General features: G+C 51.2%; 1 protein-coding gene across 3 annotated transcripts in view; it reads right to left on the reverse strand.

The window, feature by feature from the left end:
• LARGE2 (LARGE xylosyl- and glucuronyltransferase 2) overlaps window positions 1-15940 on the reverse strand; it is a 417721-nt gene that overhangs the window by 250334 nt on the left and 151447 nt on the right. For all 3 annotated transcript variants that reach the window (XM_069623248.1, XM_069623250.1, XM_069623249.1), the window contains one exon: window positions 2020-2198. In XM_069623248.1, coding sequence (XP_069479349.1) covers window positions 2020-2119 — 100 coding nt within the window. In that variant the 5' untranslated portion in view covers window positions 2120-2198. The remainder of the gene's footprint in view (window positions 1-2019; window positions 2199-15940) is intronic.

Below are 15940 nucleotides of genomic sequence, written 5' to 3' on the forward strand. Positions count from 1 at the left end.
TCACTTGTCTGTTCCTTCACATTAAATGCAGCCTCGCCCTGTATGCCTTCTTGCTTCATTTTGTTACCATTTACTAACCTTATTGTACAGTGATTTGGTGACAGTGCATTATAATTTCAAATAAATAAAATAGGTGTTGTAATGATGTTATTTATTTAGCGCTTTTGCCAAACAGTTTTACATAGCACATATTTGCATACAGTATCACCCAGGCGAAGTTGGTACTCATTTAGCGACCTCAGAAGTGTAGAGGATGAGCCAAATGCCTCTACCGGAAAACCAGCCCCTATTTTGCCTATATGTTGTAAGCCGGAAATTACAACATGCCCAACGCCGATAATGGTACCTATCCCACGAAGAATTCCTCGAAACAAGGTACATTGAGAAAGCCCTATATGATGTACCTGCGGAGAGATGACAGTCTCTTAAAGGAGGTTCCTGAAGAAGTGTAACCATGAATGAAAGAGGAGATTGGTGACGCCACATGAAGCAAAGATGACGTACCAATAGGAGATGCTAAGAGAAAAGATGAATAGACCTTATAGAATCCGATGACGAAATAAAGAGTCAAGTAACATTTCATGTGCAGAATGAATATTGCATGTGTAAAGAACCCAGAAGAAAATATAAGTCGCTTCACAACTGTACAGACGCTGCAATGCAAGTAGACTAAGTAACCATGAAGGCTGGCTATAAGTAGTGAATAGACTGCAGGCAGTGCCACCAATATATATATTTGTGTAGAATCTGGATGTTCCACGTCGCATTTTAGCAAACTAGGACCTCAGTAGCAAAAGGGCTGAAAGTGTGGCGCAGCAGAGAAAAGCAGCTGAAGATGGAGGCAGATTCAGGAAGGCTTGTCTGGCCCAGTGTCAAGGGTTGAGGCAGCCAAGAAACTGGTTATCTAATCGAGAAGATAGAATGAATGTGGAAAGCGAGGCGGGCTCCTGTTGAGGTGCAATGGAAAAACACTAGGAGTGCCAAGTTTGATTCATTTAATAGTATTAAATGAGAAGAAGAGCTAACACACAGTGTCCGGTCACATGGAGTAGATGGAAATAGACTTTGGGCAAGCTACATCGAGACTGCAGATAAGAAAGTGTTCACATTCCCTTCTATTCGCAAGTGCAGTGATACTTTGCAAGACCGAGTTCAAAGACAATTTGAATGGCAGACAGCAGGAGTGATGATGGGCTAATTGGGTGGGAGGCATGGTCAAGTCCACCCACAAGTGCCTGGGGTACCAGCTTGCCTGCTGCTAGCGAGTGGAATATTTCAGAAGGGTACAAGCATGCCAACCAATTACAGGGCCACGTAGCAAAGAGCCCTATAGTTTGACAGCTAATGAAACGTTGTCTATTTGATGACAATGACGATGACCTACACTAGGGGTGGGCATAGATGTCCACCTGACTATAGAGACCCAATCATAATCCTATCCCCCATAGAAAGTATATCTAGATGTTCTCCGTAGACCAACCACAATACTAGATATGTTTTCTTAGTTTGTCACGGACTGACGTCAATGATGACAGGTTTTTGCTATAAAAGTGAATTTCTTCATGTAAAACGTTGAGATATGCTTTGAGACGTCTGTTGATGTCTCTAGTACTCCATGTTTTAGACAATTGCTATTAAAACAGCTATATGTGGCCAACTTCCTAAATCGGTCTTATTATTGGTGTAAGAGTAAATTATGCATCCAATAAAGTTTTGCCTCATTAAAGGGGCCTACGGGTTTACAAGGATGAAAGTCTGAGTTGGCCTTGCCAGGATTTCGAATCCGCGACATGAAGATCACACACAGATCGCAGCAGCGAGTGCTCAACGTGCAGAGTAGTGTTACCGGTTTGGCGTAATACTCCATACTGTTAATGAAACCTCCCCTTAACCAGTGCAACAATGTTTTGCATCACTTTCCCACCAAAGTCTGAACATTAAGTCATGTCCAACGACTTGCCTCCCTTCCCCCCCTCAACCCTCACCCATATCAGATAAGGTCACCGGTGCCCAACTCACTTTCCAGATTTACTGCAAATAGGTACACCCACGTGAGTAGGACCACAAGAACCACTGTCACGGCCACGATCTTCAGCTTCCCGCGAAAGGAGCAAAGCATGATGGGAAAGCCAGGCGAGATGGCGGAAGGCGACGTCAGGTCGGAAGTCCTGTAACTGCCACATCAGACATCCTACGTCCTAGAGGAGAAGACATAATAGATGTTAGTGGGTTCCAAATTGAACACATTTCAAGATCGAAGACAACAGCATCTTAAATTAGTGCCTGTGGAAACCTTACATGCCTGGGCAGACCCATTCGAACAGCATGAGAGCTACAGGGCGGTGCGTCAATGAACTCCTGCATCGGGGATTTAGCTAAAATCAAGTGTAGTATCTGTTATTATCTTTTGATTCAGATTGGTATTATAGGCACTGGTGAACATTTCTGGCACAAAGGTGGATTTATGCTGAAAAAATATTTAATTATATTTTTCTAACACTTTACCCAGAAACCACTCCGGTACTTGGCTCTTTAAGGCGATGATCCATGCATGGTTGCTTGCAACCATAACCCACTTTCGAGAGCCTGGGAGGAAAGAGTGTGACTGACACCCAGCTGCAGTCGGAGATGCGACTCAGAGAGGAAGCCACGGCAGAGATGGCAGCGAGCAGCAGCAGCAGCAAAAGCAGTGACGGCGGAGCGCTGGCCCAGGCGGAGCAGATGGAGGAGAGGCCGGCACTTTTTGTCGGAGTACCCTCTGGGGGAAGCCCAGAGCACAGGGCTGGAGAATCCAGGAAGGGATGCCAAGATACCCAGGAGGAGGCGCCCTCAACAGGAGGAAAAGGCAGCAGCACAGCACAGGGCAGCAGCCCCAGTACTGCTGGAGGGAAAGGAAGCACCTCCATGGGCATCATTGAAACCCAACCAGTTGGCAGAGGCACCGGACCAGGGGCCAACACGGACGGGAGCACCCCCTCGGCGCACAAGCCCTATCCCCTGAACCACCGGATGAAGCACACGGTCCGCATGCAGGTGAAGGAGGAGGATGGCAAGCATAGGGCACAATTGTTAACCTGGTGGGCCTGTGGAGAGGGGCATTTATGTATTAACAAAAATTAACAGGACAGGCCTGTGAAGAGGGCCATTGTGTGTGAGAGTGGAGTGAGAGGGCGGAGCCCGAGTAGAAGGCCAGTGTGAACGCAGTAGGGTGAACGAGTTAAACAGTAAGTATAAGTGTGAGTGAGTGAGTGAGCATGGGTGAGTAAGGGGTGAAGGTGTTTTGAGATACAAGAAGGGTTGAGAATAAAAGAGGGAGAAGAGTATGCTAATAATTAGGAAAAGGGTGCAAAAATGTCATCCCATTGGAGGGGCCCACCCCTTAAGGAACAAGTTACTTACCTGTAACTGTTGTTCTCCAGCATGGGTCTAGCATGGATTCACATGCTCATGAATATTCCCCGTCGTCAGGCTGGGAATCCGCGGTAAAGAAAAATCAGTATCAGTTTTGTTTCTGATCTGTCTTTCGTAGTAGTAACCAATCACAGATCTCTGCGTCATACTGACCACAGCCAATGACTGCCCTCTACCTAAGCCCCGCCTCTGAAAGCCATCTTCAGATTTGGTAGCACGTGATGTGGCAGTATGACCAAGTGAAGAGCCGCAGAGGGGTAGGCGGGAGGGTTCCCATGTGAATCCATGCCAGACCCATGCTGGAGAACAACAGTTACAGGTAAGTAACTTGTTCCTTCTCCAGCATGGGGTCTGGCATGGATTCACATGCTCATGAATATAAGAATAAATAGCAGTACACACATGCACAACCACGGGGGGTGGCAAAAGGCTCAAAATTAAGCAATACAAAGAACTCAACATTAAGCATCTCTTACCTCCTCACCAGGCTCACCTTAAGCGAACAGGTTGCGCAGCACTGCTTGGCCGTCCCTGGACTCCTCCCTGGAATCCCGATCGACGCAGTAGAATCTTGTGAAGGTGTGCGTCGACCTCAACCTAGCAGCCCTGCAGATGTCCAGCAGGGGCACACCAGATAAGAACGCCGTAGTAGCAGCGATCGCTCTGGTCGAATGGGCTCTCGGACGGCCTGGCAGCGGTGGGTTAGCCAACCGGTGGCAGTGCATGATGCAGCCGGAGAGCCATCTGGAAATAGAAGACTTCGAGAGAGCCTTCCCTTGATTCACAGGTCCAAAGTTCACGAACAGCTGTGATGTCCTCCGGAAACTCTTTGTGCGGTCCACGTAGAACTTCAGCGCTCTAGCCACATCCAGCGAGTGCAAAGTCCTCTCGGCCGGCGACGAAGGAGACGGGAAGAAAACAGGTAACACCAGGGGCTTGTTAAGATGGAAGTCCGACGGCACCTTGGGCATAAAGGAGGGGTGCATCCTAAGCACCACCCTCGAGGCATGGAAAGTCAAGTACGGTGCTTTGCAGGATAGGGCCTGGATCTCTCCCACTCGTCGTGCGGAGGTAATGGCCACCAGGAATGCAGTCTTCCACGACACAAACTTCATCGGTGCGGAGTGCATCGGCTCGAATGGGGGCCCCATGAGCCTGGTCAGCACCACGTTAAGTTCCCACGCCGGGGCCAGGGCCTTCACCGGCGGGAACGACCGGAACAGTCCTTTCATAAACTCTTTTACCAGTCGATGGGACCACAGGGACGTCCGTCCTGTGGTTCTGGTATATCTGGAGATCGCCGCCAGATGAATCTTAATGGAGGCATGGGCTAGCCCAGCCTTTGCCAGCGATAGCAGGTACGGCAGCACTTGAGGGGCCGTAATCCGTAGGGGGTTGATCTTCTGTGCTCGGCACCAGATAGAGAACCTCTTCCACTTATGACCGTAGCATTTGAGAGTCGAGGACGCCCTGGCCTTTGCAAGAACCTCTCTGCAATCGGCCGGTATATCGTAGCCTCCAAACTCTAGCGCTGCAGGAGCCAAGCCTGCAGGTTCAGCGACGCCGGGTCATGGTGGAAGATGGCGCCTCCTTCTCTGGAGAGAAGGTCCGCGTCCGCCGACAGCTTGATGGGAGGGGACGTTGACAAGTCCAGAAGGTCCGGGAACCAGATCTGCCTCGGCCACACCTGTGCGACGAGGATCATCCTGCACCGGGACCTCTTGAGCTGGTTGATGAGTCGAAGCAGCAATGGAGGGAACGCATACAGGTATAGGCCGTCCCAGGAAACGAGAACGCATCGCCCATGCTTCTCGGCTGGGGAAACCTGCTGGCGAACCTCTTGCACTTCGAGTTCGTCGCTGTTGCGAACAGGTCGATTTGGGGTTTGCCCCATCGTCGGAAGAGTTGATCCACCTGATCCTGGCGCAGTTCCCACTCGTGACACACGCGCGCAGCTCCCTGCTGAGCGAGTCGGCAATGGTGTTTCTTTCTCCTGCCAGGTGGAAGGGAACCAGGAACATCCCCTGGGCGACCGCCCAGTGCCACAGATCCTGTGCCTCCTTGGATAGGGCTGGGGATCTGGTGCCTCCCTGCTTCCGTATGTAAAACATTGTCGTGGTGTTGTCCGTGAAGATCCGCACCACCTTGCCTTTGAGCGACGGGAGGAACGATTTGAGAGCCCAGAACACGGCTCGGAGTTCCAGGACGTTGATGTGCAGGAGCCTCTCCTCCGGGAGCCAGAGGCCTCTTGCGTGGAGATCTCCGGTGTGGGCGCCCCAACCTTCCAGGGAGGCGTCCGTCGTCACCGTCTCCTGGTACGCCGGCGTCTGAAAGTCCTTGCCCGCCGTGAGGTGCGCTCGAACGCCCCACCACTGAATCGCCCGCCGGAACACCTCGTTGAGGGGGACCCTGTCTTCGAAGGTGCCCGTCGCCTGCATCCAACGGGCGTTGAGAAATTCTTGAAGAGGGCGCATCCGTAGTCTGCAGAGGCGCACCAGGTAGATGCAAGAGGACATAATCCCCCAGGAGGGACTTGATGGACCTCACCCTGGCCACGTCCGTGGCTAGCAGGCGCTGCACTTTGCCTAGAATGGTCTTCATCTGTTCTTCCGACGGGGCCACCAGGCGCCTCACTGTATCGAGCTTCGCTCCCAGAAACAGGGCCACCTGCGACGGCACCAGGTGGGACTTTGGGTAGTTTATGGCGAATCCCAGGTCTGTGAGTAGCTGGACGGTCCTCGCAGTGTGTTCGACGGCGAGTTCCCTTGTCCTTGAGCGGATGAGCCAGCCGTCCAGGTAGGGGTAGACGTGAATCCCCTGCAGGCGCAGCCGCGCCGCCACAGGTGCTAGGCACTTGGTAAAGACCCTGGGGGCTGACTTCAATCCGAACGGCAGTGCTCTGAATTGGTAGTGGCGTCCCTGGACGACGAACCTGAGGAACTTTCGGTGACTTTTGAGGATGGGAACGTGGAAGTATGCATCCTCCAGGTCCAACGACGATAGAAAGTCGCCTTCCTCCAGCTGTCCCAGTACGTGCTGGAGGGTGACCATCCTGAACTTTTGTGACCTGATGTATTTGTTCAAACGACGAAGGTCCAGGATGGGGCGCCAGCCGCCCGTCTTCTTCCGGACGAGGAAGTACCTTGAGTACACCCCGGAGCCTCTTCGGGACAAGCTCGATGGCGCCTTTCCTGAGCATCACCCATACTTCCAACAGCAGTTGCGGGACGTGGTTTTCCTTCCTGGCCACAGGTGGAACGTGAGGGCACTTCCTCAGGAATTCGATAGAGTGTCCTCTTGCCAGGGTATCCAGCACCCAACGGTCAGTGGAGATGGACTTCCACACGCCGATGAAATTTGTCAGCCGGCCTCCCACCGGGGTGTTTCGGTGGGGGCCCGAGACCACGGCCGGTTCAGTCCTGCTTGGAGGTGGTGGCCTTGCCACCCTGGCCACCTTGCCAACGGCGGCGAGGCGCTCCCTGCTTGCCGCGACCCCTGTAGGCCTCCTGAGACGAGGAGCATGCCGCCTGGCGGTAGGACGACGAGCCACCGCTGGATCCCTTGGAGGCACCCTGTCTGCCTCTGGAGCTCCGAAAGGGCCGTCGTTGCTGAAGGGCTCCTAGGGCGCGGGCCGTCTCTGTGTCCGTCTTTATGGCTTGGAGGGATTCGTCCACCGCCTTCCCGAAGAAGTTGCTGCCGTCGAACTGCATGTCCAACACCCTGGTCTGGACGTCCTGACGGAAGTCGGTCGCCCGGAGCCAACCCCGTCGTCGTTGGCAAACACCGTTGCCCAGCTGGCGGAACCCGGCATCGGCTATATCGGTTGCCACCGTTATGGCGTGGTCCGACACCACCTCGCCTTCATGAAGTATTTCCAGGGCCTCGGACCTCTTGTCGTCCGGTAGGAAGTCCAATATGCGGGCCAGCTTAAACCAGAGCTCCCTGTCGTAACGGCCCACGATCGCCAGGGCGTTGGCCACTTTGATCGTCGTCGCCGCCGACGAAATGACCCGCCGCCCCATGGCGTCCAACTTCTTTCCCTCGCCGTCCGGCGGGGAATTCGACGTCGAGGCTCCTGACCCCGCCGCTTTCTTCTTCGCCGCCGCCGAGACGACAGAGTCTGGCGTTGGCTGGGCCCTGAGGCACAGGGGAGCGGTTCCTCTTGGCCTCCCGGCGCCGATAGAGGAAACCTTCCTTTTTCTGCTCCTCCGGGCAGAGCTGGAACAATTTGGACGCCCTGGCGATCATGGCGTGTTATGAGCCCTCAGAACCCGTTGTCGAGCCCATCGCACCGTCATCTCCCGACTCGTGGGAGGATGAGGAGGGAACTGTAGGCCTTACGGGGGCGAGTGGAGTAGAGGGTTGGGTCCTCCGTCGTTTGTTCTGAGGACTTCCCGATGGGCCAGGTTGCGGGTCCTCCAGCCTGGGCCGTGGGAATCTCGTCCTTATCTGAGAGCATAAGGACTGGATCGCAGACAAAATGCCACCGAGCCATCCTGAGGCCTAGGTTCCGGCTGTGCCGGAAGGGAAGGCTGCTCTTCCTCGCCATCGTCGTCTTCCTCGGTTATCTCCCGAGGATCTTCCTTACGGGATCGAACCTTCTCGAATTGGACTTCGAGGTTCCTCACGGCCTCGGTTGAGGGGCGTAGGAAAATCCCGTAACGGGTAGCCGTTAACGGGAGTACAAACGGTGGAGCTTGAGGCTCGATTAACCGAAAAAATGTGAAAATTCACCTGAAAAAGCGCAAAACACGCAGTAAAAGCTCGAGAGCTAAGCACGAGGACTCCCAACACTTGAACGTGTGGTAAAAATCTGAAGATGGCTGCCAGAGGCGGGGCTTAGGTAGAGGGCAGTCATTGGCTGTGGTCAGTATGATGCAGAGATCAGTGATTGGTTACTACTACGAAAGACAGATCAGAAACAAAACTAATACTGATTTTTCTTTACCGAGGATTCCCAGCCTGACGACGGGGAATATTCATGAGCATGTGAATCCATGCCAGACCCCATGCTGGAGAACCATATGTGCAATAAATTGCCCCGATATCGCAATAAAATATTGAAATGTCACTTTCAGTGGATGAATGACACAGTGGGAAAGTGTTATCGGGCATGGCCGGAGAGGGAACATCTCAAAAGGATATAATTGACAGCATGTATTCATATACGTTAGCGACATAGAAGGCAGTAAAGCTTAAAAATAGAGTGGACATTTTAGGTCTATGGAAACTTTATTAAGAAACCAAAGTAGAGGAAAAGAAGGGAGAAGGGTAAGAGGCGAAAGATAGTGCTCCACCCCCTACATATAGATTGTTTACGTTGTCAGACACGGCTGCAGGATATACAAATCCTAGGCAGGCATCTCCAGACAGGGAAAAGACAAAGCAAAGTCAGAACGCCATTTGGAGGGGAAGAAAGAGAGAGCGGGAATAAGAAATACTTATCAGACAAAGAAAAGCACACAACAGCAACTGGACTCAATGAGAAGCAGAAAACGTAATGGAAAAGAAGATAGAGAAAAAGGGAAGGAACAGAGAAAAGGGAGAGGACCAACAAGGATGGACAGAAAGACGTATTCAAAATTGATAACTGGGTACAGGACATGGAAGAGGACAAGCCAAACACGACAGACAGTGATAACACTGCATGGGACTGGGAGAACAGCAGTGACAATGACAGTTGGGAGGACAAATTCAACTATTGTGATTTAACAAGTGGGAGTAGAGGAAGGAGGAGAAAAGAAGGGGAAGAAGAAGAAAGAGGAACCAACGGGTAACTGGGGGAACAGGCTTTGAAACAGAAAAGCAAGGATGGCAGTAACAAAGACCACGATGGGGGGGTTAAGCACAGAGCACAAACACGGTTACCCCTTCTACAGAAGACAAAAGGGTCCTCTATGATCAACCCTCCCAGGTCATACTGGGGTCCTTCCTATCATCTATCTCCCTCGATACCTGTCTACCTGTAGTGTTACCCAGGGGTCGAACCTCTCGCCCTGGCTTTTCAACCAATACCTGGGAACGCCCACTGAATTGCCATTTTCTGCTCAAATTTCCAGTGCTACGCTGACTCAACTCATTTTCAGGCTGCCCTCGGCCACCTCCTCTCCCTCTCCCTCTCTCATCTCTGATTGCCTTACTGCCATTCAAGATTGGTGTTCCGCCAATGATCTTTGACTGAATGCCAGCAAAGTCTGAGATCCTCCTCATCGGCACACCTTCTCCATCCTTTCCCCTCACTCTTTGGCCGGCCTCCCTTGGCCCTCCTCCTACCCCCACATGCAAGGCTAAGAACCTCAGGGTCATCTTTGATTCCACACTTTCCTTCTCCGCCCACATCTCTGATGTCTCTAAAAAGTCAAACTTCCTACTGAACCTCCTCAGAGATACTCTGCCTCTTCTCTCCTTCCCCCAGAGGCTCATGGTCTCCCAAGCTCTGGTTCTCTCTAGGTTGGACTATTTTAACAGCCTCTTTCTAAATCTACCTGCCTCCACTCCGCCCTCTGCAACTAATCCAGAACAGGACTGCGAGACGTGTCCTTGGCCTTAAGCCCTGGGATCTTATCTCTCCAGCTCTGAAATCTCTCCATTGGCTTCCAGTGGATGCAAGGATTACATTCAAAACCCTCTGCATTGTCCACAAGGCTTTCAGGGGCCTGGGTCCACAATACCTTCAGCTATCACTCCACAAATACCTCCCCTCTCAAGCTCTTTGCTCCTCTACCTCCAACTCCCTCAGGGTCAGTCGTTTTTCAAAGAAACAAGCTGGGGGTAGATCTGTCTTCGGCTGGGGCCACCCTCTGGAACAGCCTCCTTGCCACTCTAAAACTTGAGAACCATCTCCGGTTCTGGAAGCACCTCAAGACCTCCCTCTTTGCTTCTGCCTTCGCCCCCACTCTCCCCTGCTGATCTGGTCTCCCTTGGCACCGTGCACCTGGCCACCCTCTGTCCTCCGGGCCTAGGTTCCTGCTCACCTTGCCACCCTCCCGCACTGCCTCTGGGTCACCCCTTGTATTGGGGTCTGCATCTGTACCCATATAGTCTCCCACCCTACCCCCTATTTTCTTCCTGCACTTATCTGTCCTAACCGGTCTGCTGCCTTAAACTCGGCACTTGCCACTTGCTGGCTGCACTACCACTTTTGTTGCTTTTATTATTTATTTATTATGTTCTCCTTTTGCTCCGCACTTTCCACTTCTCCCCCCTTCCTTGCACTTTTCCCCTCCCCCTCTCCCATGCACTTGCGCGTTCTCAATGTTACTGGGCCTAGTAAGATTGCTGTTTTGTTCTCCCCTGTTCCGCCCCCTTGCCTTGTCACGCTCTGAAAAAACTTGTGTATGAGCGCGATAGGAATACAATATCAAATCAAGTATACTACGTTGCCTGGAAGACGATGGACAGGAATAATTTGGTCTACAGTTCACCATTACAAATGGCAGGGGCCAGCAAGTGGATGCATTTATTCGAGAAGGAGACGGCGGGGATCGAACTGGCCATAGGGGGCATCCAGAGTTTATTGGCAGTTTTGGTGGGGGAACGGAGTGACATTTGGCAACAAGCAGGGCATGCAGGGGTACAATTGAGACTAACATACATGACGGAGCACCTTTTAACAATTACCGAGCACATGTGTGGAAAGCTTTGAGAGAGCTGTATCCAGATACGTCAGATATGGGATCTATGTTACCACCTAAAACAAAGCCTGATGAGGACCCTGTAGAATACATTCGATCAATACAAGAGATGTGGATGCCAAACGCGGGGTGGGCGGGTCCTCCTTTAACAGCGCTGGTGCAGCAAGGGGGATATATACAAGCATCATATAACCCACAATGGGGAGTACAACAGATGCAACAGCAGCCCAGATTTATAAACGCACAGCAGCCTGGGTTTGCACATGTAGGGGGAGTAAACTCGTACATGGGACAGTATCGGACAGGAAGGGGATACTATCCAAGGGGAAGGCGATTTGGATATAGAGGTATGGGAGCCCGGTTTGGAGGACAGTATTTTATATGCAGAAACTTTGGTCACTTTGCCCGAATGTGCCCACTCATTCCACAAATGGGACAGCAAGGAGAAGGGTAACCACAGCAGCAATATATACAAACATACACAGACCCTCAACAGACGCAAATTATACCACAGCAACAGATAAAAATGCAACCTATACAGACACAGGTTGTACCAGCACAGGGACAGGAAGTGTGCCTAATAGCGTGCCCTGGTTGAATTTAGAAGTGTGCCTAATTAGCGTGCCTTGCTTGAATTTCTAAGTGTGTGTAATAAACTCTCTGTGCATAGCTGCATTTAGAAGTGTGCCTAAATATCCGCTCTGCACAAAGCTGAATTTAGAAGCGTGCCTAATATCCTCACTGTGCCAAGTTGAATCTAGAAGTGTGCCAAACATCCTCCCTGTGCAAAAATTCCCTGGTACTGTTAACCACAAAAAGAGTGAACAATTAACATCCGGTGTTATAGATAAAGTGGGATCTATATCACAGTTACTAACCATGAGCGCACCCAATCCATCAAGGTCTGCGCGAAATGACCCCCGTGCACCGCCCCCACCCTCCTGCCAGCCCTGCCTCCCACCCCCCCGCTCCCAAATCATCCCACCCTCCTCCACATGCCCTCCCCATCCGCTTTCCAAACACCAAGCCAGAGGGGCACGATGGCGAGCCAACCACCCTAAGACCACCACTCCTCCTAACCCCTCCGCCAATCAGCCTACTATGATCACCCCCGCACTAGCCTCCCAGACACTCCCTGCCCAGTAATCATTCAACCAACCGCTTTTCCCCATCAACCCCCACCATCATCCCCCCGACCACACCCCTTCCCCTCCCTTAAAACTGCACGCCTAGCCCTAGCAAGAACAGAAGCTGCATCCCTCTTCCCCTCTGACCCCCTAACCTCTCCCACACACCAATCGCAACAAAAACACTAAAGAGGAAACCTACCTGGTCCCCCTCAATCTCTCAGCACTCATCGCCTCTCCTGTCTCGACACCCCACTTTATCACCCCAATCAACACCCTCCCCCCACGCCTCACCCTGCCTGAAACCCCTCTCCCTCGATTTATCACCGACCACAACTGAAACTCCTAACCCCCCACACCCCACCTTCAAATCCCCCGAACACATGCGTCCCTCCACTCCCGCCCACTTTTCCCCCATCGACCAGCAACCACCCCACCCCTCTCGCTCCCCAGTGTCCACCCTCTCCCGCCCCACCCCCGTCTCTGCAGCTCCTACATCAACCTCATCTACCAAACTGAATTGCATCCTATTTAATGCCCGATCCGTAGCAAAAAACAGACACAGCATCTTTGACCTCCTTGCCTCTGACAAACCAGACCTGGCCTTCATCACCGAAACCTGGTTCTCTGATGACTTTGCCCCTATTGCCAATGAAGCCTCCCCCTTCCTCCCCCCCCCCCCCAAGACTACGCCCTCATCCCACTGAAGTGCCCCTCTAGAGGAAGAGGAATTGCATTTGCCTTCAAGTCCCACTTCTACGCCTCAATTATCGACAACCAACCTTCCATTCCTTCGAATCACTCTTCGTTAAACTATCCCTTTCCCCTTCGTTCTCACACAGCTTCCTAATAATCTACAGACCCCCTGGCTACGATAGACAATTCTCAAACAACCTCTGCAACTCTATTGCCACCCTTCAATTAAACCACCCCAACCTCACCCTTCTAGGAGACTTCAACATATGGCTCGACATCGACAATTCCATCAACCCTATGACACACTCTCTGGTTGACGGCCTAGACGCGATTAACCTCCAACCCCACATAAACGGCCCGACTCACTATAAAGGACACTCCCTTGATGCCATTTTCAGCTCCTACGACCCAATACATCTAAACCCCCCCCCCCCCCCCCAATCCCTATCATCTGGTCCGATCATTTCATTGTTTCCTTTGCCATTCGCTCACCCGGCCCGCTTCCCGTACCCGAACCTGAACCTCCGAATTTACGCAAATGCTGGAAGAAACTAATAATCCTTCCTGACCTAGCCGACGCACTCCTCCAGTAATGCGGCTCACATCCTCTTGCAAACCATCAGCCCGCCTTGGCCTTTTCCCTAGATGGTTCACACCTGAATTGAAGACCAGTAAACAACTATATAAATACCTAGAACCCAATGGCGGAAAAACAAAACTCCCATGAGCAGATCAACCATGGCCCGGCACCTTCATCAGTACAAGGCCGAAATCCGGAAAGCAAAAAAGCCCATTACAACTCCCGAATCCTAAACTGTGAAAACCCCAGCAAAGAACTTCACAAAATCATCACCGAATTCACCAAACCATCATGCACCACCACCGTAACGACCCCCTCACAATCGCTGTGCGACTCACTCTCTCTCCACTTCTACACCACAGCTCTCGAAAGAACAAACGCTCTAAGCAACAAAATAGCTCTCTTACACCCACCAGGCAACCCACCCCCCATACCGACCAACCCATCGCCTGTGACCACTACCCAACCAACGTTCGACTCCTTTAGTCCAATATCATCTGACCAATTTCTCAAACTTCTCTCTGCCCGCAAACCTTCCGGCTCTCCGCTAGACCCTTGCCCGGCCACAACCCTCAAAGAAATGTTCACTTCAACCTGCGCAGGAGAACACGCAAGATCCATCATAAATGACTCTCTTACCTCAGGAATTTTTCCCGACGCATTCAAAACGGTTCATGTCAAACCTCTACTAAAAAAACCTTCCCTCGACCCTCTCGAGCCCAAAAACTAGCGTCCCATCTTAAAGACCAGGTTCCTTGCCAAACTCAACGACTGAATAGCCTACTTCCAACTAAATGCCTTTGTCGAAGCCAACAATCTCCTAGACCCCGCGCAATCAGGTTTCAGAGCTCGACACGGAACTGAAACCACCCTAACTTCAATCTGGGATGACCTTAAAAACACGGCAGACTACGCCGGATGCACCGCATTAATCGTTCTAGACCTATCCGCTGCCTTCGACACAATCAATTACTCAGTCCTCCTTGACCGTCTCCACTCCCTAGGAATTCGTGGAACCGCTCTCAAATGGATAGCATCCTTCCTCAAAAATAGGAACCAAACAACCCTACTCTCCACCTATTCCTCCCAAGCCCGGACAGTCGACACGGGAGTCCCACAAGGAGCATGCCTATCAGCCCTCCTGTTCAATCTCTACATGGCCACACTCCCACAAATAATTTGTTCACACAACATCATATGTTACAACTACGCTGATGACACGCAACTAATTCTAAAACTCCTGAACTCAAAACCCAACTGCCGACCTGACCTCGCCTCCTGCCTCCTCGACCTAGAGCTCTGGATGACCACAAACCACCTCTTGCTAAACCCCTCCAGAACCGAAATGATGGTATGTGGCAACTCCGAACTTCTTCCACACCCACTACCCTGCCCATCTGCCATGGGCAACTCACCGACTCCCTCTAATACAGTAAAAAACCTTGGATGCACCCTAGACTCTAACCTAACGCTCTTGCGCCAAATCAACAACATCTCAAAGTCCTGCCACTACCACCTTAAAACTCTTAGGCGCATTTTCCCATACCTCTCCTTTCCCAACAGACTGTCTGCGGTCCAATCAATTGTTATATCAAGACTAGACTATGCTAACCCCCTCTACCTCGGAGTCCACGCTTACCAACCGACTAAACTACAAAGAGCACAAAACACTGCAGCCAAACTGCTACTAGCGCTCGGCCCGAGAGACCACATCTCCCCAGCCCTCAAAACTCTGCATTGGCTTCCCGTTGCCCGAAGGGTGACCTTCAAAACCCTATGCATTTCTCACCGAGCACTGCATAAAACCGGACCTCAATATCTGCAAGACAAACTAAAACCCTATCACCCTCCACGTACTCTAAGATCAAGCTCTGCTGGCCTCCTAGTCATACCTAAAACAAACTCAGTCAGGTTAGGCGGAGCATCATTCTCAGCCATGGCCCCCACGCTGTGGAACGCACTCCCACCCCACGTCCGACTCACGGAAGACCTTATGTCTTTCCGCAAACTACTGAAAACTTGGCTCTTCCACTAAAACCGACCACAAACTCAAACTAACTCAATCTGGATAACAGCATCTCAATGACTTTACCAAATACTAGATCATAAATAGCAATGCAGCATCTAGATCCAAGCGAGAAATCGAAAACTAATTAACATCTATTGGTTAGCTAAAAGAACACACAAAATAGAATGAGTAAAATGAATACTTTGTACGAGAGCAGCAAAGTGGCTGAAATTAAGGAAATTGACAAAATAAATGTAATGGGCATCAGGATTAATGTGGACGTGAGGAATAAAGCGTATAACAACAATCCAACTAACCCAAACTACTAGATCTTAAATGACAATAAAATAAATAACATTACAACATCAAGATCCAAGTGAGAATTCGAGAACTTATAAGCTCTATTGTAAACTAAACGGACAAACAGAGTACAATGAGTAAAGCAGACCAAATGTCATGATCTCTGCTTCCAAAAGGTCAGGGT

Source organism: Ambystoma mexicanum, chromosome 11 (genome assembly GCF_040938575.1).
Source record: "Ambystoma mexicanum isolate Mex_15411 chromosome 11, UKY_AmexF1_1, whole genome shotgun sequence".
Taxonomy (NCBI): Eukaryota; Metazoa; Chordata; class Amphibia; order Caudata; family Ambystomatidae; genus Ambystoma; species Ambystoma mexicanum.